The 22191-nt window shown below is 45.9% G+C and overlaps 2 protein-coding genes and 1 long non-coding RNA gene across 6 annotated transcripts; 2 read left to right on the forward strand and 1 right to left on the reverse strand.

Annotated features, from left to right (window-relative positions):
- The first annotated feature begins 12034 nt into the window (after window positions 1-12034).
- LOC4338851 (bidirectional sugar transporter SWEET1b-like) lies at window positions 12035-15770 on the forward strand. The gene is made up of 6 exons (NM_001420418.1): window positions 12035-12299; window positions 12426-12462; window positions 13113-13208; window positions 14503-14785; window positions 15022-15141; window positions 15232-15770. The coding sequence occupies exons 1-6, from the start codon at window positions 12263-12265 to the stop codon at window positions 15442-15444; spliced, it is 786 nt and encodes a 261-aa protein (NP_001407347.1). The 5' UTR covers window positions 12035-12262; the 3' UTR covers window positions 15445-15770.
- On the reverse strand, window positions 15734-19146 carry LOC107278075 (uncharacterized). Of its 4 annotated transcripts, none has more exons than XR_010741421.1 (6): window positions 19014-19146; window positions 18435-18778; window positions 17203-17332; window positions 16918-17013; window positions 16103-16182; window positions 15734-16006 (listed from the first exon to the last, which is right to left on the reverse strand). It is a non-coding gene; the product is annotated as an uncharacterized lncRNA (long non-coding RNA). The 4 variants fall into 4 exon arrangements; XR_010741422.1 differs by having other exon boundaries at window positions 16103-16186; XR_010741423.1 differs by having other exon boundaries at window positions 16103-16251.
- A 519-nt stretch (window positions 19147-19665) lies between these two features.
- LOC9270756 (putative clathrin assembly protein At1g03050) lies at window positions 19666-21896 on the forward strand. The gene is made up of 2 exons (XM_015783767.3): window positions 19666-20600; window positions 20683-21896. Exons 1-2 carry the CDS (start codon window positions 19703-19705, stop codon window positions 21783-21785), a joined length of 2001 nt encoding a protein of 666 aa, XP_015639253.1. The 5' UTR covers window positions 19666-19702; the 3' UTR covers window positions 21786-21896.
- Window positions 21897-22191: the final 295 nt, after the last annotated feature.

Genomic DNA, 22191 nt, shown 5'->3' on the forward strand with positions numbered 1-22191 from the left:
GATACTCATCTCAATCGGGCCTAAACTATAGCCCGTCAAAGATGACTGATGACCTCAATCGGGCCTAAACTAGAGCCCGTCACAGATGACTGCTGACCTCAATCGGGCCTAAACTAGAGCCCGTCACAGATGACTAGTGACCTCAATCGGGCCTAAGCTAGAGCCCGTCACAGATGATCTCATCTCAATCGGGCATTTAGTTATGGCCCATCACAGATGACTATAATCCACAAAAAAAATAAATTTTGTTTTTTGGCTAGCCTCAGACCTTTGCTAGCCATGCCCGCTGCAAAAATGACAGAAACAAACACAGATATCCAATATTCCCAGCTCCCCAGCATCACCCATTCATACATATGCATTCACATACACAGACATCAACATATTTCACACAACCACACATTCACAGCCATCTCATATTTCACATCCATTCACATATTTCACATCCATTCAAATATTTATCATATTTCACCTGCAAAACCGAGTTAATTGGATCAAATATTTATTTAGCAAGTCTTAACATAAACATATGAAATATATACATAAATATAAGCATCACAGTTACATCACCACAGTTGCATAATAAGTATTCATCATTGCCTAAACATAGAAGTTCAACATTGTTCATCATTTTAGTTTAAGCCTAAACATTCCTTTGGGGTAAATTATTTCGCGGAGGATGAAGCTGGCTATCTCCTCGCGAACCTCCTCAAAGCTGGTAGGCAGAGACTTGGTTATTGTGCCCTACATTTTCATAATTCCAGATTAGTTGATCGATCATATATAAGTACTAAAATGTAGTTAGCCTATCACAATTGAGACCACCGACCTCAAACTCAGCCAAAGTCTTCACATTTTCTCTATACAGAAGTCGCATGTTGTGGCACACATGGAATCCGCACTGGTCACCTATTTGTTGCTTCACCGGTAAGTCTTTTTTGTGGATGAGAGTGTCATGTCCTGTCTTCCTGAGGCCTCCTCTTTGCACGTATTGGGCCCACGCTTCATCTATCACTAGTTGAATTGGGGTCCAATCATATGCGTTCTTATCAATTCTGGAGTTCAGGTAATGACATGTACTCCATTTAGGTGTTATGACCAGAAGGATCCAATGGGCACTGTGGCATTAATATAGTGAAAGTTAATTAAGTACTCAAGGAATGTGTCATGCTGTTGTGTATATTTAGTTAACACACTTACTATTGATTATAGGCACACATAATGTACTCCTTGTCTCGACGGGACCACAAGGTGTCGTAGATGTAGTTGACCATTCCTTGACGGTCATTCTGGAGATTTGTGACAGTGACCACTTGTGGATCAAGGAAGGCAAATTCCGGTGCATGCTTCTGACACCATTGCCAACTTAACCTACACACAGGATCAACGATCTTGTAAGCAAGTTAAACCGATTGTTATTACCAGAATGAGTTGGGCGACAATACTTACAAGGAGTAGCACTTAAGGAGGCTTGTGTCCACCGCTCGGAGCCTATAGAGGTCGAAAAGATCCTTGAAGTCGACCACGATATAATTTGTTGGACCAAGGAATGGCTTTCCATCGTGCTGTCCAAGGATATCGGTAGCTTTACTTGGCTTCCTGGCGTTAGATTTCTCCATGTAGTATAAGTGAAGGTCCTTGCAAGCGGTGCCCATTGCGGCAAGCACGTCATCTCCAACCAATGGCATGCCTAGTTGGAACTCCTGTGGAGCGACGTATTTCTTCTTGACCTCTTTGCCCTTAGTCTTTTCCTGGCCCTTGCCCAGATCTAGCTTTCTTGGAGCTAGAAGCGAGGCCTACACCTTTCCTCCCCTTCCTCTCCCCTTTGCTTCAGGTTTATCGAGAGTAATTCTCTGAGGGGAAGAGTGTGCCTTCCTGCTCTTCTTCATCGGTGGGGGTTCATGAATCGCCTTGCTGTCGGCCTCCGTTCGGTCCTCCCCAAAATCCGTGTCGTACTGCAACTGCACATCGTAAGATTGTGCATGACGATCTTGAGCAGGAGGGGCTGAAGGAGCAGATGCGGGTCTCTTTGGTGGACGACCGCCTGGTGCAGTGGTTGGCCTCGCTGTAACCCTGATCTCAATGAGGTCCTTGGGCCATTGGATGAAGGTACCACGGGCATTTCCTAGTGAGAGGACCTCGTCGTTCGGTGGATACTTCAGAGGGAACAGCTCATATTCGGGCTTCACCGAGTTGACTTGAACTTTTGCACAGTCGGTCCTGAGTTGCGCTCCATGCACTCTTGTCTCTAGGGTCGGCTTGTACTCAAGTCCCTCGGCTGCTGGAACAGTGAAGGTCGGCATCACCCTAACTGTGAGGGTGCAGCTCGTTGGTTCCTGCGATAGATTAATCAATTTTTTTAGAATATTATATATCATATGGATTCGTTATGTCTTTCATGTATTGAGTAAGTTCACGGTTACCGTTATGTGGTCGACGACGCTGTCGACCGATGTTGGATTTTCCGCCAACTCAGTTGATGCGCAACTGCTGCGTTTTTCGGTGGGACTTCCTAACTCTTTGTGTGCAGCAGCAGCGGCGGCCTGGGGGATCTGTTGCTCTTCTCGGATCTCTTGCCTAATCTTGGCCCTCATCGACTCGAGCTTTTCATCGAATTCAGATGTCAGCTCAGCTCGTATCGACTCCCGAATCTTGGCTTCAAGGCGTGTATCTTTCTCCGCCTTGTTGGAAGTCCGCTTCTTGTACTGCCACGCGTAGTCTGGAAATCCATACTTCCAGGGAACAGAAGACCCAACGCCCCGTGTCCGTCCACGGTGTTCCTTGTTGCCCAACGCTTTCGTGAGGAGGTCGTCCTCGCGTCTTTGAGAGCAGGCCTCTTGCGAGGCTTGTTGCTTGGCAACCAACTCCTTCTGCATTACAATTTAGTGGGGGTCAAATAAACTGCACGATGGGAAACAATGCGAACATCTAGTTTGATTAGACACTTACTATAGCTTCGTATACTCGTTGATCTTCTGCATTTGGCATGAAGATTGTGCCATCATCATGTTTCTGGTACCTAGCCCTGGCCCAGTTCCTCCGCTTCTTCATCCTCACGCTGCCATTCCTCTTCCTTACCGGCATATCCGGCGGTACCAAGCCGGTGCGGATGCTGGTTCCTGGTCTGGAGCAAGCGATATGCCTCGCTTCTAGCTCTGGACTCGGGGGTCGACTTCTTCGCATGGAATTCCGACCAGACCTGTTCCGTGATCCAAGGAAATTTCTCTCTTGGATCTGGATTTGCCGGGTTGTAGACGAACTCGCCAACTAGCTTAGTCTTGAAGTTCTTCCAAGCAGTGCCCATAACCTTGAAAGCAGCCCGCCTGAGACGGTCCTCATGCTCCGCAGGATAATCAAAGCTCTCCTTGAACGTTAGCCAAGCAATGTCCTTCTCTGCGGCCGGCACGAGCTTGAAGTCATCTTGCAGAATACTGAATTTTTGCCTCCCTATGACCCCGCAGATAGACCTAAATCAGCTCAATATTTTCCTTGGAGATGTCGGCAACCCTACGGCGTCCACCGCTGTTATGTGGAACCGTTCCTTAGGAATTTTGTTCCCTATCCTAGTAGTACGTGCCCTTGAGGACCCACTAGTTGTCGTCGACATTGGTTCGCCTTGCTGAGACATTGTCTACTTTTTTCCAAAAAAACAAAAAAAAACACAGTTGAGTGCTACAATCTATTACAATGAATTGAATGTCACTTATAAAAATAAATGAAACATATAAATAAACTAAATTGCGCATATCACAATGATAGAATGAATTGAATGGCACATATAAATAAATTAAACATATCATCAAATCCTAAAATCATAAATTCACCTCATACCATCTATTCATCCCCATATCATGCATCTATCACTAAATTGATTAATGCATCACATTCCATCTATTCATCATCATGTCATCAATCAAAAAAATCATTCGTTTACCATATATCATCAATCCCTAAAATCATCTATCACTAAAATCATCTATCACTAAATTCATTAATGAACCACATTCCATCTATTCATCATCATGTCATCAATCACTAAAATCATTCGTTCACCACATATCATCAATCCCTAATATCATCTATCACTAAAATCATCTATCACTAAATTCATTAATGCACCACATTCCATCTATTCATCATCAAGTCATCAATCACTAAAATCATCTATCACTAAATTCATCCCAACATCCACATTTCATCCCAACATCTACATTTTCATTATCAACCACATGCAGGTAGCAGAGGGAGGCACGATGGAGGACTCACATGAGGTCGGCCGGGGGGGCTCGGTGGTGGCGGCGGCGGGCTCGGTGGAGGGCGTCGCCGGTCGGTGGAGGCGGCAGCGGGCTCGGTGCAGGCGGCGGGCTCGGCGAAGGAGGAGTTCACGGCAGCGGCGCCGGTCGGGGAGGTCGGCGTCGGGCGGGCGGCGTCGGGCATCGGTGAGGAGTAGGCGACGACGATGAGGAAGGACGTCGCCGGCCTCGGTGGGGGCTGCTGTTCGTGTCGGTGAAGAAGCAGGCGGCGACGACAAGGAAGGCCGACGCCGGTCGGTGTAGAGGCTCGGTGGCGGTGGCGGCGGGCTCGGTGGAGGCGGCGGGCTCGGTGGCGGTGGCGGCGGGCTCGGTGGAGGCGGCGGGCTCGGCGTCGGTGGCGGCGGGCTCGGTGGCGGTGGTGGCGGTCTCGGTGGCGGTGGCGGTGAGGGAGGACGACAGCGGCGAAGGAGGAGTTGGAGGCGGCGCTAGGGTTCTAAGGAGGCGGGAAACTGTAGCGGGACTTAGAAAAATTTTCGATCCGATCTGAGAAACCCTAGTTATATTAGAGTGATGAGTCATCTCAATCGGGCTTTGCCGTAGAGCCTGTCACAGATGACTCATCGGTGACGGGCTCCATACTAATGCCCGATAGAGATGACATTCAGGCCCGTCATGGATGACTCATCTGTGACGGGCCCTAAGATAATGCCCGATAGAGATAGATTAATCTCTATCGGGCTTGAACTAAGGCCCGTCACCGATGACTATTTTTCTATTTCCCAGATAAGTCTTTATATTTGTGAGTACAAAATATATAGCTGCTGTATAATAATTCATTTTATTAGTTATAACACATTTTCGGATAGTAAATGATTTCAAATCGAAATATGGTCAACAACAAAATTGATCCTCTCATCAAGATCTACAACTTTTGTTTTGGTCATTTATCTATATAACTTTGTTTCTAACAGTTTGAAATTGATTTTGACAATATGAAAAATGTAAACAGCATTTGTAAATATTACATGACTTTAAATGGGAAAGCCATAAATAGCTAACTTGTACAGCTAATCAAGATCTACAACTTTTATTTTGGTCACTTCTTCATCCGACAAAGTGATAGTACCAATGTTTACAAAATTGACATATCTGTGTTGATATTTATAAACCAGATGAGAGAAATGTGATTTTTGTGAATAATATAACTATCACTTTGTAGGATGAAGAAGTAACCAAAATAAAAGTTGTAGATCTTGATGAGAGGATCAACTTTGTTGTTGACCATATTTCCATTTGAAATCATTTAGTATTTACAAATGATGCTTATATTTGTCATATTGTCAAAATCAATTTCAAGCTGTTAGAAACAAAGTTATATAGATAAATGACCAAAATAAAAGTTGTAGATCTTGATGAGAGGATCAATTTTGTTGTTGACCATATTTCCATTTGAAATCATTTACTATCCAAAAATGTGTTATGACTAATAAAATGAATTATTATACAGCAGGCTGGAGGGAGGTACACTTTACCTGTCTCTGCATCTCGTATGGGCTGAAGTTCGCTGCGAATATTCATGTCCTGTAGATCAAGGCGCGCGTTCAACCCGTCCTTTGTCTTCCCGGGAATATTCAACATCAGGCCAACCAAACTCTCACACACATTCTTTTCTACATGCATGAGATCAATGCAATGACGGACATCAAGATCTTTTCAGTAAGGTAGCCGCCAAAATATGGATTTTTTTCTTCCACATACCCTTCTCCTTTGTCTTGTTACGTTTTCTTTTCTTCCCAAACTCATTGCTTATGTACTTGACCATATTGTGGACCTCATCTCCGGACAAATCTTTGGGAGCAGGCTGAAGTTCTCTTACCTTTAAAAATTTTCTTCTTTCTTCTAAATGTGTGACATCGCGGGAGCCACCTCCGGTGACCCATGTATACCATCTTTCGTGATTTCTTCAGCCACCGGCTTCGTGTATGTTCCTTGCAATCGGAGCATGCCTTCTTTCCTTTTGTAGTTTGTCCGGAAAGATTACCGAGTGCAGGGTAGTCATTAATGGTGCAGAACAATAGAACTCTTAGCTTGAAGTTCTACTGACCATATGCATCCCAAGTTTCCACACCTTCTTTCCAAAGAATCTCCAGATCGTCGATAACAGGCTCCAGGAATACATCGATATCATTGCCGGGTTGCCTTGGACCTTGGATTAACAAGCACAACATAATATATTTCCGTTTAAAGCATAACCATGGCGGGAGGTTATAGTTCACAATAAGAACTGGCCAAGTGCTGTGAGTACTACTCATGTCACCGAAAGGAGTCATGCCATCCGTACAAAGACATATCCTCATGTTTCTAGGATCGGCAGCAAAGTCTTTGTGTTTTCGATCTATATTCCTCCATTCAATCGAATCCGCTGGGTGTCTAAGCATACCATCATTCCTTCTTTCCATGGCGTGCCAACGTACTAACTTCGCTTCGTTCGGGTTGGCAAAGATTCTCTTGAAACGATCAATGATAGGTAGATACCACACAACCTTTGCCGGACCACCCCTCTTTGACTTATTTCCTTCGTCAGCACTTTTCTTTCGCTTGTATCGAGAAGCCTTGCAGACAGGACAAGCATCCAAGTCCGCATATTGCTTGTGGTACAATATGCAGTCGTTGGGACAAGCGTGAATTCTACAGACCTCTAACCCCAGTGGACACAGAACCTGCTTTGCTTCGTATGTCGTCTTGGGCAATGTGTTCTCAACAGGAAGCATAGCCTTCAAAATTCCTAAAAGATCTGTGAAACTCTTGTCTGTCCATCCACTACTTGCCTTCAGCTTCATTAGGTCCAAGGTAACTGACAACTTTGTGTGTTTTGCTTTGCATCCAGCGTGCAAAGGCGTCTCGGAATCACTTACCAGCCTGCTGAATTTCATTCCATCTCTCTCATTCTGGGCTGGGTCCTCAACGTCACGTAACATGTCTTGCAGCAGATCGTGATCCACGTCAACCATTTCACCGCCCAATGGAGAAAGTATAAACATGTCATGCTCATTTTCATCTTCCTGATTATGCGCACCACTTCTGTCTGCTGCTGCTCCACTTCCTGATTCTTGCTCTCCATGCTTCACCCAACATGTATAGCCCTCCATGAATCCTCGTTGTATCAGATGACCGTGTACGTCCTCTCCGCTATCAAACATATTCTCGTTCTTGCAATCTACACATGGACAACACATGTAATCATTGTTTCTTCTTATCCGATCCTCCTCCGCGGCGTTCATAAAATTTATTACGCCCTTTCGGTACTCCGTAGAATGACGTTTCAAATTTTTGGCATACATCCAACTTCGATCATTTGCTACAAAAAAAAACAAATTAGAGGCACATATTATAATATCAGTATTGCAAAAGTAAGACGTGATGAAATTGATCAATTAATGATTTATATTACTCACTTGATTGATTCATTTTGATCACTTTTGGGAATTTAATTTCTGTTTTCCTTGGAAAAAGGACAAAAAATCGCCCCCTACAGCCTCCCACCAAAATAGTGAACAGTGGGATACAGTTACACTAGGTGGTGGGGGGTATTTATACTGTGCAACAAATATCTGTAACGGCCCTAAAACAATCAACCGTGACGGGCATACAAGTAATCTCTATCGGGCCTTAATAAAAGGCCGTCAAAAAAGAGTGTCATCTGTGACGGGCAATAAACTTATCTCAATCTGGCCTCTAGTTGGAGCCCATCACAGATGACCCTCATCTGTGACGGGCTTCTTTTAGGGCCCGATTGAGATATGGAACCCTCATCTCAATCGGGCCTAAACTATAGCCCGTCACAGATAAGTGTCATCCGTGACGGGTTTTAGTTTTATGCCGATATACCATGGCTGTGCGACCATATCTCAATCGGGCGAAACTTCGGCCCGATTGAGATTACTTCCTTGTGACGGCCCGCAAATTCTAGTCTTGTTATGGGCCGTCACATATGGAAGGATCTGTACTAGTGTGTGGGCCTTTTAAGATAAATCAGATTGGTTATTTTTATTATAGATCTTATGGTAAAAAATAATGTGTCCACCAAATTAAATGAAAACTAACAGTTAGATTTATTTTGGAATTCTAAATTTATTAGAGCGCCATGTGGCGGCATAGGAGTGTTTGTAGGGTGCCACATGGCGGTATGAGAGCGTTTCTAGAAAGTCTAATAGACTTTTAGTATATAATAGATAGATAATAGATTTTTTCAAATAAGACAGACGGTCAAACGTTGGACACGGAAATTAGGGTTTGTCTTTTTTTGGGTTGGAGGGAGTACAATTTTGGTGGCACAAAAAACAATTGCGCATGCGAAAGACCCGATAAAAAGCGCAACCACGAATTTTGGTACAATTAATAGGCAATGATAAAACTCCAGAGAATTCTTGAAGAAGCAGCGAAGGGGATCTCTGTCCAGCTGCTACGGTCCGTCCAAATTTTTGCTTCATCTGATCATACTCATTTACCCAATAAATTGCAAAATTTTGTGAGTCCCACATGCAAATCGATGAAAACGATATCAGAAGCTAGCTGAAAACACAGCAGCATTTGGAGCAACAGTGAAAGTATCTTTTTTTTGTGCAATGATCACCAGTCACGTATCCTCCCCTACTTCGTCAGAACAAAAAGTTTCAGAGTTCTCCAGCCATCAGCAGAATGCGTCTGTGATCTCTTCTTGATCCAGCTAGTCCCTAGCAGTGTCCCGATCATGAAGCAACACTGATCCATCTGGACGCACGGTGCCCACGGATCTTCAGAGGAGGAGAAAAACTGATGACGATTTAGTACAAAGTTAGTGGCACGAGGAATATTCTGACATTGCCATCAGAATTGTAGGTAGTGTGGCTCTCGTCTCATCAGAATTGCCAAACTGCTCGCGTGCGCTTGCATTGCATGTCTTCTTCTACATGGTTCCATGCAAAGTAGTCCACCTGCATAGCTGCATCCACTGTACTGCATTGTATCACAGAAAAAGTGCAACTTTAGCACAATGGAAAAGCTCATGGAAAATTTCCTGTATGATATGGACAAAATTAGGAAAATAATTCTTCGGGCTGACGACCAAGAGATTAGTGGGGACAAATACAAAACAAATTGGCTAACGGTTTGCTCACCCACCAAACTTGGGGGACTGGAAGTTTTGGACTTAGAGAAATTTGCACGAGCATTGAGAGTGCGATGGCTATGATTCAGTTGGGAGAGCCCAAACAAACATTGGGCAGGGACATGTACCAAATTTACAATAGAAAAAGTGGTACCTCATGGTACCTACTCAAAGACCGTAGAATTACTCGTGATAAAATGGACAAAAAGTTATTTGCTTCTGCGACCAAAGTGACAATAGGTGATGGTCGCAAAGCGAGCTTCGTGGAATCAAATTGGATTGGCAAACAACCACTGAAGGAGTTAGCTCAGACCTTATACAACCATGCCAAAAGGAAAGGTAGGACGGTCCAAGAAGGACTAGCAAATGACCAATGGATACTATACATCAGGCACAATCTCACAGTCGAGCTAGCCAAGGAATTCTTTGAGGTGTTCTACCATGTGTGGAATAGCGACATTGTCCTCACAGAAGGTGTCGAGGACACCATAACTTGGCGATGGACGAGAAATGAAAAGTACTATGCAAAGTTAGCCTACATAGCACAGTTCAATGGTAGGATAAGCTCAACTGCAGCAAAACTGATTTTGAAGCAATAGGCATCTTCCAAATGCAAACACTTTGCATGGCTTCTATATATTGCAAAATAGTATTTGGACAACGGACACGCTACAGATCAGACAATGGCCAAACAATTACTTCTACCAACTATGCTACATGAATCTAGAAACCGCCCAACATCTTTTCAAAGATTGCACTTTTGTACGTCAGATATGGGAGAGGGTCCTGAGTAGACTGAACTGCAGCGATATAGACCATTCACATGATGAAAATGAAGTATTGTTAGAATGGTGGATCAGAAGAACATCTCAAGGAGGGAAAAGCAAAGCTAAAGCACTCAAGTCAATCCACTTGTTGGTGACATGGGAAATATGGTGTGAACGAAGCAGGAGAGTATTTCGAAATCAAGAAAAAACCATGTCGCAACTACTCGCCAAAATATAAGACGAAATCAAACTGTGGAGAATGTGCGGAGCAAAAAACATCACTAGAATATCCGCGTAGGTTTTGTTTAGTGCGTGTTTCTAGTTTGTGTTTTTCTTCCCTCACTTCCTCTGGTTCTTTCACCTTCTTCTGTGATATTATAAATACTTTTTCCCTTCTTAATATAACACCAGTTTAGCCTAGCTTCGGTTTAAAAAAAAGAAAAGCTCATGGATTCTTCTCTCGTGTGAAGAAACAGCTCCAGCTGCAATCTGCATGCCAGGAAGCTGGCAGAGCTGCAGGGATTCTGGACTGAATTTCTGAATATCACGTCAGTACATTACCGGATAACATTGCCACATGGACCGGGTGATGCAGCAGCAACAGCCTACAAAGTAGCTGTTGATGCCTTGGTGTGTGCAGACTTCAGAGACATATGACATATCCCAATTCACAGATGCATATGAATTTACTATACGATGCGTGGGTTTGGACCGATCGACGCATATACGTTCATGCATATCCTCACCCATTTCATGGTGCAAAATGCCAAGAACAGCCAGGCAGCTACACTTGGTCGTAGCCCGACATTTGTGTTTAAGTTTGACCATATCTTGGATTCTTGGGGCCTTCATCAGCAGTGTCAGATAGAGCACTTCCGTTTGCATTTCGACAAGTTCATCAGCTACTTTGATTGTAGTGTACATATCAATTTCGTCGGCGATAACATTACAACGAATAAGACGAGTAGGTTGTTTACATGGCAGATGCATGTCTGTGTGTTAGGCGTCCCCGTAATCTAAGCACATAGATTATAATGGCCATAGAAGAAGCATGAGAGTTTGCATGGATCATCTGCAATGCTGCATTATTCAGGCAAGAGGAGCATGCCGAACTGACAACTGATTACCTCTTGTCTAAACTAACGTCCTCAAGTGGAATGATTATACTGTATTTAATTGCGAGGAATGGTCTCTTTCAAGAACTTAATTGCCAAATCAACTGATTAGTGATTTATTTAATTTGAGGAATCATTTTGGCAATCGATTAATTAGAGTATTGTGTGGGAATAGGTTAACTGAACCCAGAATACTCTTTTCTCCACCAGTGGTGTGGTGGAGGTCGGTATATATCTTTAGAAGATTCAGGGATTTCGTGTCGATGCAGCTGGAGAGACAACATGGCCGGAAAGCTAGCTAGATCATTCAAAACTCCATTCTTCTCTGAAAAAAGAGAGAGAAAAGATTGGACCTTCCAAACAGCGAGCTGACGATAGGAAGAGACACATGCATGCTGCTTTAGTCGGTTTTTTCTCTCGACTAATTAGCATTTATATTTGTTGATCATCTAACTAGATATACGATCTACTTCGACTAAGCAAGTCTCTATCTTAGTCGAAATGGAATACTGAATATATAAATATGAACGATGCTTCGAATTTCTGACTTACACCAGCTTTGACAAAAACAAGAAAAAAGATGATGTGGAAAAGATACTGTTTACTTCCCTTGAGGCTACACGTCTACATTGGCACTCGTTTTCAGGATGGCGATGGCATCAATGGTCAGGCACTCACTCTTCTCCGCTATCCACACCCTCTCTCCCTCCAACTCTCTTCCTATATATAACCGGGCAGTTCATGTACCCACACACACACAAGAACACGCGCCACATTTGTCATTCAGACATTCAGTTTGTGCTGGCTGGGCACTTACTGCATCGATCGATCTCCTCTTCAGAACAAGAAGAGATCAGCTTTGGAGCTAGCTAGCTTAGCTAGCCGGCTGAGCTAATTTCGCCTTGCTTTGGTTTTTGTTTTTAGTTTATCTGAAGGAGAGGGATTTGTAAGTGCAAGGAACTAAAGCGGCATCTATAACAGATGGAGGATTTGGCAAAGTTCTTGTTTGGAGTTTCTGGTGAGTGTTACTCAGTACTCTAGCTTGATTATATTGGTTCCTGTGAATTTTGTTAGGTTATAAGAAGTATTTGGTGAGTGTTCTTGTTGGCTTTCTTCAGCTTACTGGTTGGTTTTGTTCTTTCAGGCAATGTCATCGCGCTCTTCCTCTTCTTATCCCCAGTGTAAGTATCAAAAGTTGATGCATCTCACTGTCTCTCTTTTGGACTGGTAGCTGTTATATTTATAAAGAGAGGGTCAAAGATGATAAGAAAAGTGGTGCCATAAATTTAGTGAGCTCGCCAAACATAGGGTTTCCGAAGTGGATCTTTTTCTCTGAAATTATGAAGTGTAATTGTAGCTAGATCCAGATACATAAACCCACATGATGCCATGAATGACATGCACAGCTTGTCTCGTAAGAAAGAGCTAGAATTCAAGGGGAGAGCTAGAATTCAAGGGGATCCATGCATCTGTTTTTACCTCGTAATAGTATATTTGGCCGTGTACATCCAGCAATTTTCTTCATCAGTTCTTTCTATATCCTCATAATTAATAGCATCTGTTTTTAGATGTAGAGGCCAGTATTTTTTTAAAAAAAAACCCATATAGTGTTCCAGCAATTTAAACTAGAAACTTCCGGCATACACTGTATTTTGCCACCATCAATTCCAAACAAGTCATGTTCTTTGTCCGGTTCTGAAATTATTTTTCTTGAAAAAAAATGTTTTAATTTTACTGTTGCTGGTTGCTGTCTTGCATTGAACAGAGGTATTACTACTGCTCGCATCTAATGAATTTGTTAACCAAAAAAACACACTTGTTTTTTTCACAGGCCTACTTTCTGGAGGATCATTCGGAGGAAATCAACAGAGGATTTCTCTGGGGTGCCATACAACATGACACTCATCAACTGCCTCCTCTCTGCATGGTAATCTTCTCAAAATATTCACAATAACCAAGTAACCGACATAACCTACAGTACAAGCTTAGCTACATGCCTCCTCGTATAAATGAACGATACAATGTTTTGGAAACGATTCTAGGTTGGTCGGTAATTTTCGTATTTACAATTTACTAACTATTTAATGGTCTGCAATATGTACGCCACTAAAATAAATATGGCTATAAATGGTCAAAAATGTTACTATTCCAACATAAATGATACTTGTTCGGTCAAGAATTTTCGGTACCATTTTTAACCCTACCTCCATGCCTTTGTGAAGCATATAATCCAAAATTGATGAGATGGCATAATATTACAATCTGCTTAGAAGGATAGGACCTGGTAGAAAAAGTAGTATTTCTTCCGCCCCAAAATATAACAATTTTGAGCACTCAGGATTTATCCTAAAATATAATAACTTCACCAACGTTTTCTTCCCAACCAACCATCACCCTTCAGCAATCACTTTTCGCACTTACCTACACTTGTCAACCAATGACAATTTAATAGTTGTATCTACTTTCTTAATAACCGTGTCCAACTCTAAAATTTTTTATAATTTGGGACGGAGTGAGTACAAATTACCTGCTGGAAGGGCATAATCTATTTAAATAATTTTGAAAAGGAAAAGAGAGTTAAACTAATTAGCATGAATATTCTATTTAAATAATTGTATTTTAAACGAAACTGGATAGACTAGTACATTGTGGTTCATCCTTATTCCCATGTCACCTCAAATTGATTTCTGTCCTGGCACTATGCCGTCAGAAAAAAGAATATCCCTATTTCTCTACAGTTAGAAAAACAGTTTAATTTCCGCGGTAGAAAAAAAAAACTTGCAAAATTTGAAGCGTCCTTTAAAAGGAATTATGTCAGAATGGACCGAAAATAACCAGAAATTTACGATCCATCTAAACACACTTTTAAACCTAGTCAAAAACGTAATAAACATGGGACCACCTATACATTTGTCGACAAATTTTTTTCTAAAAATTTGACATATGTAATTATAGTAAAATCGTAGTGTAATTACACTGTAACTTGTAGGTATCGGGCCGATCACATCTTAACAGGCCCTAAATAACAACACGACACACACGGTCAGGTTAGAAATTTCAGTCCGAAATTTCGTAACCCCCACCCCGGCACGATACTATATAAATTCAGTCAAAAATTACTATTTAGTTTGATTTCAAACAAATTCGCTCCGAAATTTTGGCAGAAGATTAAACCCTGCACACGGTTTAACGCTGCCGATGCCTTGTGTTGAATTGCGAAGGTACGGGCTGCCGTTCGTGTCCCCAAACAACATCCTGGTGTCGACGATCAACGGCGCCGGCGCGGTGATCGAGACGGCGTACGTGGTGGTGTTCCTCGTGTTCGCCTCCACCCACAAGACGCGGCTGCGCACGCTCGGCCTCGCCGCGGCCGTCGCGTCGGTGTTCGCGGCGGTGGCGCTCGTCTCCCTCCTCGCCCTCCACGGCCAGCACCGCAAGCTCCTCTGCGGCGTCGCCGCCACCGTCTGCTCCATCTGCATGTACGCCTCCCCCCTCTCCATCATGGTACGTGCCTGCCATTCTCGGTTTCATGGATTAGATTTTTTTCAAAGAAAAATAGTTTTAATTATACGACGCAATCAGCCAAACCGGCTTATGTTAAGGGAACAGGGAAAAACTTAAACTAAAACTTAAGAAGAACTACGGCGGCTAAACTCAACTCCTAACAGCGGAAACTTCTTGGATTGGATTTCGTGGCGATTACTTGCTTGCTGATTGGTTTTCATGGTGAATCGATGCAGAGGCTGGTGATCAAGACGAAGAGCGTGGAGTACATGCCGTTCCTGATGTCGCTGGCCGTGTTCCTGTGCGGCACGTCGTGGTTCATCTACGGCTTGCTCGGCCGCGACCCCTTCGTCACGGTGCGTGTCGTGCCACCGGCCGCCGGCGCCCGCGTGCAGCTCAAACAGTTGATTGATTTGATTGGTGTTCGATCGTTTTTGTTTGGACAGATTCCGAACGGGTGCGGGAGCTTTCTTGGCGCCGTGCAGCTGGTGCTCTACGCCATCTACCGCAACAACAAGGGCGCCGGCGGCGGCAGCGGCGGCAAGCAGGCCGGCGACGACGACGTGGAGATGGCCGAGGGGAGGAACAACAAGGTCGCCGACGGCGGCGCCGCCGACGACGACTCGACGGCCGGCGGCAAGGCGGGCACCGAAGTGTAGCTCTGGCGTGCGTCTCGAATCGGCTAAGATTTCCCGCGTGTGTTCTACTTCTACAAGTAGTAATATTAGCTAGACCCTTGCTGCTTTGATCTTTACTAGAAAGGAGAGCGCGGCGCCACGCCGCGCGCGATGGCAAATAGTTCTACATAAAATGGTTAGATAGTAGATACATATTTTGATAAATATAGTCTACATTTGTTTAATAAACAGAGTACAATGAAGTATAAGTCATCCTTGCGAATCCATTAAGTGGCTTAATAGAAGACAATACACCAACAAAGATGAACGATAAAAATGTGAATTGGGCTATAATTTTTATTAACAAAAAGGACAAACACTTTCAAATGCGTGTTCATTTAGGTGGATGCTCTGATTGGCATTCTTCTCCACCATAAAGGATTACAAGTGGAAAGAGCTCATTACAAACCACAATTTTGTCTGCAAACATGTTCAAACCACTTCAGCGCAGCTCTTCAAGCATGTAAGCATGTTTGCACCAAAAAATTCGGTAGCATCTTTTTTTTTTGAATCGTATATAGCCAAATGCTCTTTCAGAATGTCACTGAAACATAGGGCATACATGGGTTAGAACAAAACAGATGTTTTCTTAATACCTTAGGAAGCATAATATATCCATTTCAACTTTTCTTTCGATTACCTGCATCTGCATGCTCAGTATTCAACATGTCTTCCCAAGCACTTTTACATTTTGTCTAATCTGTGCATGTTGCTCCATAGCTAGCTTCACCATCAAAACAATACATATATATTTTCAAAGACCAAAAGTGCAGGCATTCATGGTGTGGCCTTATGATCCAAGGGCAATATTAATGTTAGAAAGGTAATGATACACTCTTGACTGAATTTAATAGCAGCACTGATCTCTTGCAAAAAGAAATAGAATCACGCTAGTAAATTATATGAAGAATACTTGTCATGATTCACTTCCAAATTATTGTTGCAGATATTCTTTACAACTCCTCAATTGAAAATGTCACACAGGGTGAAGTATCATATCAACTGTGACAAAATCTAAGATCCCTCTCTATTTTCTGGCCTTAATCTTTATAGAAGTATAAGAACTTACCCTAAAATCAATTTTGATTGCTTCATTTATTTGTCAGCTTATAAGACGTATCGCAAACAATGAGAATATTTTCCAGAAAAAAATCTAAAAGCATATTGTATTACTGGCCTCCTGTGCATTCGACCAAAAAAAAAAACAGAGGCAATCATCTATTCATGTGCAGTACTGTGTACGGATAAACAGAGCTACAGTACAGGGGTCTTAAGCAATTCATTGCCTGGACCATTAGGGTGTGTTTAGTTCACGCTAAAATTAGAAGTTTGTTTGAAATTGGAACGATGTGATGGAAAAGTTTGAAGTTTGTGTGTGTAGGAAAGTTTTGATGTGATGGAAAAGTTTGAAGTTTAAAGAAAACTTTTGCAACTAAACACGGCTAAAGAACCAACCTGGTGAAGCAAACAACCGGCGACGCAAGATTGCCAATTTCCTTTTCCTCCGAATGACCAAAGACTGGTACGAAGGACCAGAATTGAACGAGGTAGCTAAAAAAAAAGGTAACATGATCAAACTTTCCAAAAGCAAAGGACAAAGACAAATTCAAATCTAATAGGCATCGACAAGCACAGCACGCTAGTCATACGATAAACAACTGGAAACGAGAGAAGTGACGTTTACATTTCGGGCAAAAGGGGAGTAAAAATGAATATAGTAACGAAGGAAAAGGCAATTACCGGTTGATCGTGTTGATTCACATGCTGGCCGTGAGGAAGAACTCCTACCACGAAGGATTGCGGCACGATGAGCTCTAGCAGATGATGCAGACGGCATAAACCAATACGACCAAGTAAGTATACCCAGTGCCTAATAAGATTTCACAAGTAAGAACATGGATATCATAATTTTACAGAAACAAGGAGGCGTATGATCATTATAACATTAACACAGTATAAATAAAAGAACAGGGCAAGCGTCGGGAGGGAAAAAAAGGAACAAAGAAGAAACAAATAACGAACCGGTCGTAGAAAGGAAAACAAAAGAGCTAGCACTGATGCACAGAGTAACCATATAAAGGGGAGGGGCAAGAAGGCACAGCAAGCAAGGGCATGGACACACATACAACAAACAATAGACATGCAAGCCGACACCTACACCAATAAACAGTGAATTAACTCGCCAGCACAACCTGTGAGAACAGTAAATACCACAGGAGGTCGACACGCACATGAATCACCCCCAGTAAATACCCCGCCTTCAAAGAAGACAACGCACGCAGCAACGAATCAGCCCACAGTCAGGACAACCGGACAGCAAGGTCGATAAGAAACATCAGCTCAATCAACAAAAAAGGCAGGGTAATGACAACCGCATAAATACATACGGTAGCACTAATAACAAATTAAGACCACTTGACAAATACACTTGAAAAGTTACCAGCCATCACAGCAACCTACATCACCAAGAGAGGGGGGGGGGGATGCCGCTTACAAACGGGAATTGGGCAGGTCCCATAAATATGACCATAGTGTGTTGACCCATAGTTATTTTTACCCCTTCCGAACAATGGTACCCTTTTTACTAACTATGTAAAACTGTAACACTGCAACAATGTTTAAAAAATAAAATAAAATATCGCACACAACAACAAAGAGGGCAATTTCTCCTACACAGGGGCCTCATGAAAAGGGAAATTTTTTACAAGACCCAACACATGGAAAGGGTAAGCAAGGCGCATTGGGAAAATTTGCAAGCACAAAATACATGTAGGGAAAAAGTAAACAGCAAAAAATTGAGAAAAGGGCTAAAACCTGCATACCGTTTTGCTTGCTACCACCAAATACAAGAACAAGTCAATTTACATGCAGACCCATAGAAGAATCGCCAGAAAAAAGAACAAGAAATCGGCAAGGAGCACTGTGCAGAGCCTAGAAACCGACTACGACAATCAGCGGGAATAGAACAATACCTCACCAAGAACCATGAGCTGAGCCATTATAAGGAAAGTAGGAACGCCGACATGCCAAGAACTCAGATCAGGCTGGGCGGGCGATGGCGACGGTTAGGTCCCTGCGACCGCTGCGTCACCCACGCATTGCAGACGAGGCAGCGCGACGAGATGGTTCGCCACCGGTGGACGCAGTCGTGGTGGAAGGCGCGGGTACATCCGGGGAGGACGCGGACTGGCCGTCCGGGCACCATGACGTGGACGCAGATCGCGCAGAGCTCCGTCTCATCCTCCTCGGCATCCCCGACCACCAGCGCGCAAATCCCACCCATCATCGTCGGCTCCTCCTCCGGTCAGCGAACACACTGGAAAGGAACACATTGAAGAAGAAACCGAAAGAAGCAGTCACAACAGAGGAAAAAGTAACTGAACCGGGGGAGAAACAGCTCTCCCCAAATCCACCAAATCGAGTCACCTCCAACAAAGAATCAGGAGCAACAAAGGGGAAGAAGAGACTACCGGGAGGGGAACAACACCCCCCCCCCCCACCCCCAAAGTACAACAAAGAATGAAAACAGCACATCCGCAAGATGGACTAACCTCGACCGATTCAGGAACAGAAGATGACAAGCAGCAACGGCCACCGGCACGAGCAACAGGACGGAAAAGCTCGTACGAGCAAGCCAGCAGCGACGGGGAGACAACACCAATCCAAAGAGAGAAAGACCCAAAAAAGTCAACAGGCCACACCATACAGAGACAGAAGGAAGGGCAAAAGCACATGTGCATACCCAGCATAACTACCAACCTCAAACACATCCCCAAAACAGAATTTTGTCTTCTTCACATTCAATTTGTAAAAAACGCAAGGGGCTAAACAGAAAAGCACGAAGGCACAAAGTACAGGACAGAGAGGCTAAACTGAAATAACAGAAGAAACAAATGGACCAAAACAAGAAATGGCCACATGCCACGCGCCATACAAAGCGCCATCTAACCGGGAACAAGCATCACAGTGACCGGCATCCAAACCCCAAACACAGCAACTAATTACCCAATTAACCGGCCTAACTAATTACATGACCGGCGCACCGGCAACACAAAAATTCACATACTCAGCCGACGAGCAGACTACAGTAAACAGGGACATGTAAATCAGCAAGGTAGCCAAAAAAAAAAAAACCAAAAACATGAGAAAAACGGTGAGGTTAGGGGAGTTATTGATTGATGATTTGCAAGATGTAATTAACCATGTTTGTAATAACGAGATAATTAAACGAGAGTAATCCATGTGTCAAGAGGTCAAGCGTGACCTCTCCCACACCGTCCATGGCGTCCATCCCCCTCCTCAATCCGCGGGCGACCTCTCAGCCGCCCGCAACCCTCGCGGCGCGCATTTCAATCATCGTCGTCTCCACCATCCGCCGATTCGTCTCAAACACCGGCGAGACGGCGAGCAGCCAGCGAACGTCGTCGCGATGCCGCCGAGCAAGCTCCGCAAGGCGATCGGCGCGGTGAAGGACCAGACGAGCATCGGGCTGGCCAAGGTCGGGAGCGGCGGCGCGGCGGCGTCGGAGCTGGACGTGGCCATCGTCAAGGCCACCAGGCACAGCGAGAGCTTCCCCGCCGACGAGCGCCACGTCCGGGAGGTGATCGCGCTCACGCTCCACTCCCGCGCCTACGTCGGCGCCTGCGTCGCGTCGCTGTCGCGCCGCCTGGGGCGCACCCGCAGCTGGGCCGTCGCGCTCAAGACGCTGGCGCTCGTCCACCGCCTCCTCGCCGACGGCGACCAGGCGTTCGAGCAGGAGGTGTTCTACGCCACGCGCCGGGGGACGCGCATGCTCAACATGTCCGACTTCTGCGACCACTCCCGCACCGACGCCTGGGACTTCTCCGCGTTCGTCCGCACCTACGCCGCCTACCTCGACGACCGGCTCGAGTACCGAATGCAGGCCAAGCACGGCGGCGCGGCGCGCCCTGGGCAGCCGCTCCGCGAGCAGCTGTACGCGTCCCCCGGGAACCGCTTCAACTACGACGACTTCATCATGAGAGACGACGAGGCCGACAAGGCGGTGGCGCTCGTGGCGAGGGAGACGCCGACGAGCGAGATGACGCTGGAGCAGCTCCTCGCCAAGGCGCAGCAGCTGCAGCACCTGCTCGACCGGTTCATCGCCTGCCGCCCCGTCGGTGAGCGAATCCTCCTTGCGTTCTCATTGCCATCGCCGGCGCGTGCACTGACATGGAAGAAGCGCGTGTCCGTCCGTCGCAGGCGCGGCGAAGACGAACCGGGTGGTGTCGGTGTCGCTGTACCCGCTGGTGAAGGAGAGCGTGCAGCTCTACTGCGAGCTCACGGAGGTGATGGCGGCGCTCGTCGAGCAGTTCCCGGAGATGGAGGCCGACGACTGCGAGCGCGTGCACGCCGTCTTCTGCGGCCTCGCCAAGCAGCTCGACGAGCTCGAGGCGCTCTACACGTGGTGCAAGGACGCGTACGTGTGCCGCCAGTCCGACGTCCCGGAGGTGGAGCTCATCACGCAGAAGAAGCTGGAGCTCATGGACGAGTTCGTCCGGGACAGGCGCGCCGCCGCGGCGCAGTCGCCGGAGCCACCCAGGCGAGAGGCGTCCCCCGTTGTAGAGGACGACGTGAGCGCCACCAAGGCCCTTCCGGCGCCGGAGGAGCCGGTTGCTGCGGCGCAGGAGGAGCAGAACGCCGGGGAGACGGTGCCTGCTGAGCCGGAGGCGCCACCGCTCATCGCCGACGGCGACGCCGACTTCCTGAACCTGAAGGGGGACGCCATGTCCGGCGAAGAGCACGGGCGGCAGCTGGCGCTCGCCCTGTTCGACGGTAACCCGGCCGGGTCGGCGCCGGCGCCCGACGCGTTCGACCCCTCGTCGACGGACTGGGAGACGGCGCTGGTCCAGTCCGCGAGCGCGCTCGCCCACCAGCGCGCCGAGCTCGGCGGCGGCCTCAGCATGCTGGTGCTCGACGGGATGTACAGCCAAGCGGCGGCGGCGTCGACGGCCGCGAACGCGCAGGCGTTCTCCGGCAGCGCGAGCAGCGTGGCGATGCGGCCGCCGGGGGCGCCGATGCTCGCGCTGCCCGCGCCACCCGGGACCAGCGGCGCCAGCGGCGACCCCTTCGCGGCGTCCATGGCGGTGGCGCCGCCGGCGTACGTGCAGATGTCGGACATGGAGACGAAGCAGCATCAGCTGGTGGAGGAGCAGATGGTGTGGCAGCAGTACGGCAAGAACGGCATGAGTGGGCAGGGCGCGCTCGCCATGCTCGAGCAGCAGCGGCCACCGCAGCAGCAGATGCAGATGCAGATGCTGCCCAATGGGGGTTACAATTACGCAGGGTATCATCGGAGTTCTTAGGTTGATCACTTGGAGAGATGTTCTCGTCGTTTTTCTTGTTATAAAGATGTTAATTATGTTACACTTTTCGAGTAAGCAATTTCCAAACATGTAGCGTAGTTTGCATTGCGATCTCGAGAGCGCCAGATTAGTTTGCATATTTTCTGCCTCTGGGCTGCACGTCATCGCTCTGTTCTTGGTGCCCATTGTACGTGCAATTTCAGACCTAACTTGCGCGGTGTTTCGACCCAAATGTGCCGGTCCGTGTTATATAATTCGGCACAAATATCAGCGTTGATTCAGCTCAAACGGGCGCACAATTTCAGGCCGTACACTAGCACAATTTCCGCCCATATGCTTGTACAATTTCAGCCCAAATACGTGCACCGTTTCAGTCTAAATGTGCACGTAAGTTTGGCCCATAGAA

Source organism: Oryza sativa, chromosome 5, assembly GCF_034140825.1.
Source record: "Oryza sativa Japonica Group chromosome 5, ASM3414082v1".
NCBI lineage: Eukaryota > Viridiplantae > Streptophyta > Magnoliopsida > Poales > Poaceae > Oryza > Oryza sativa.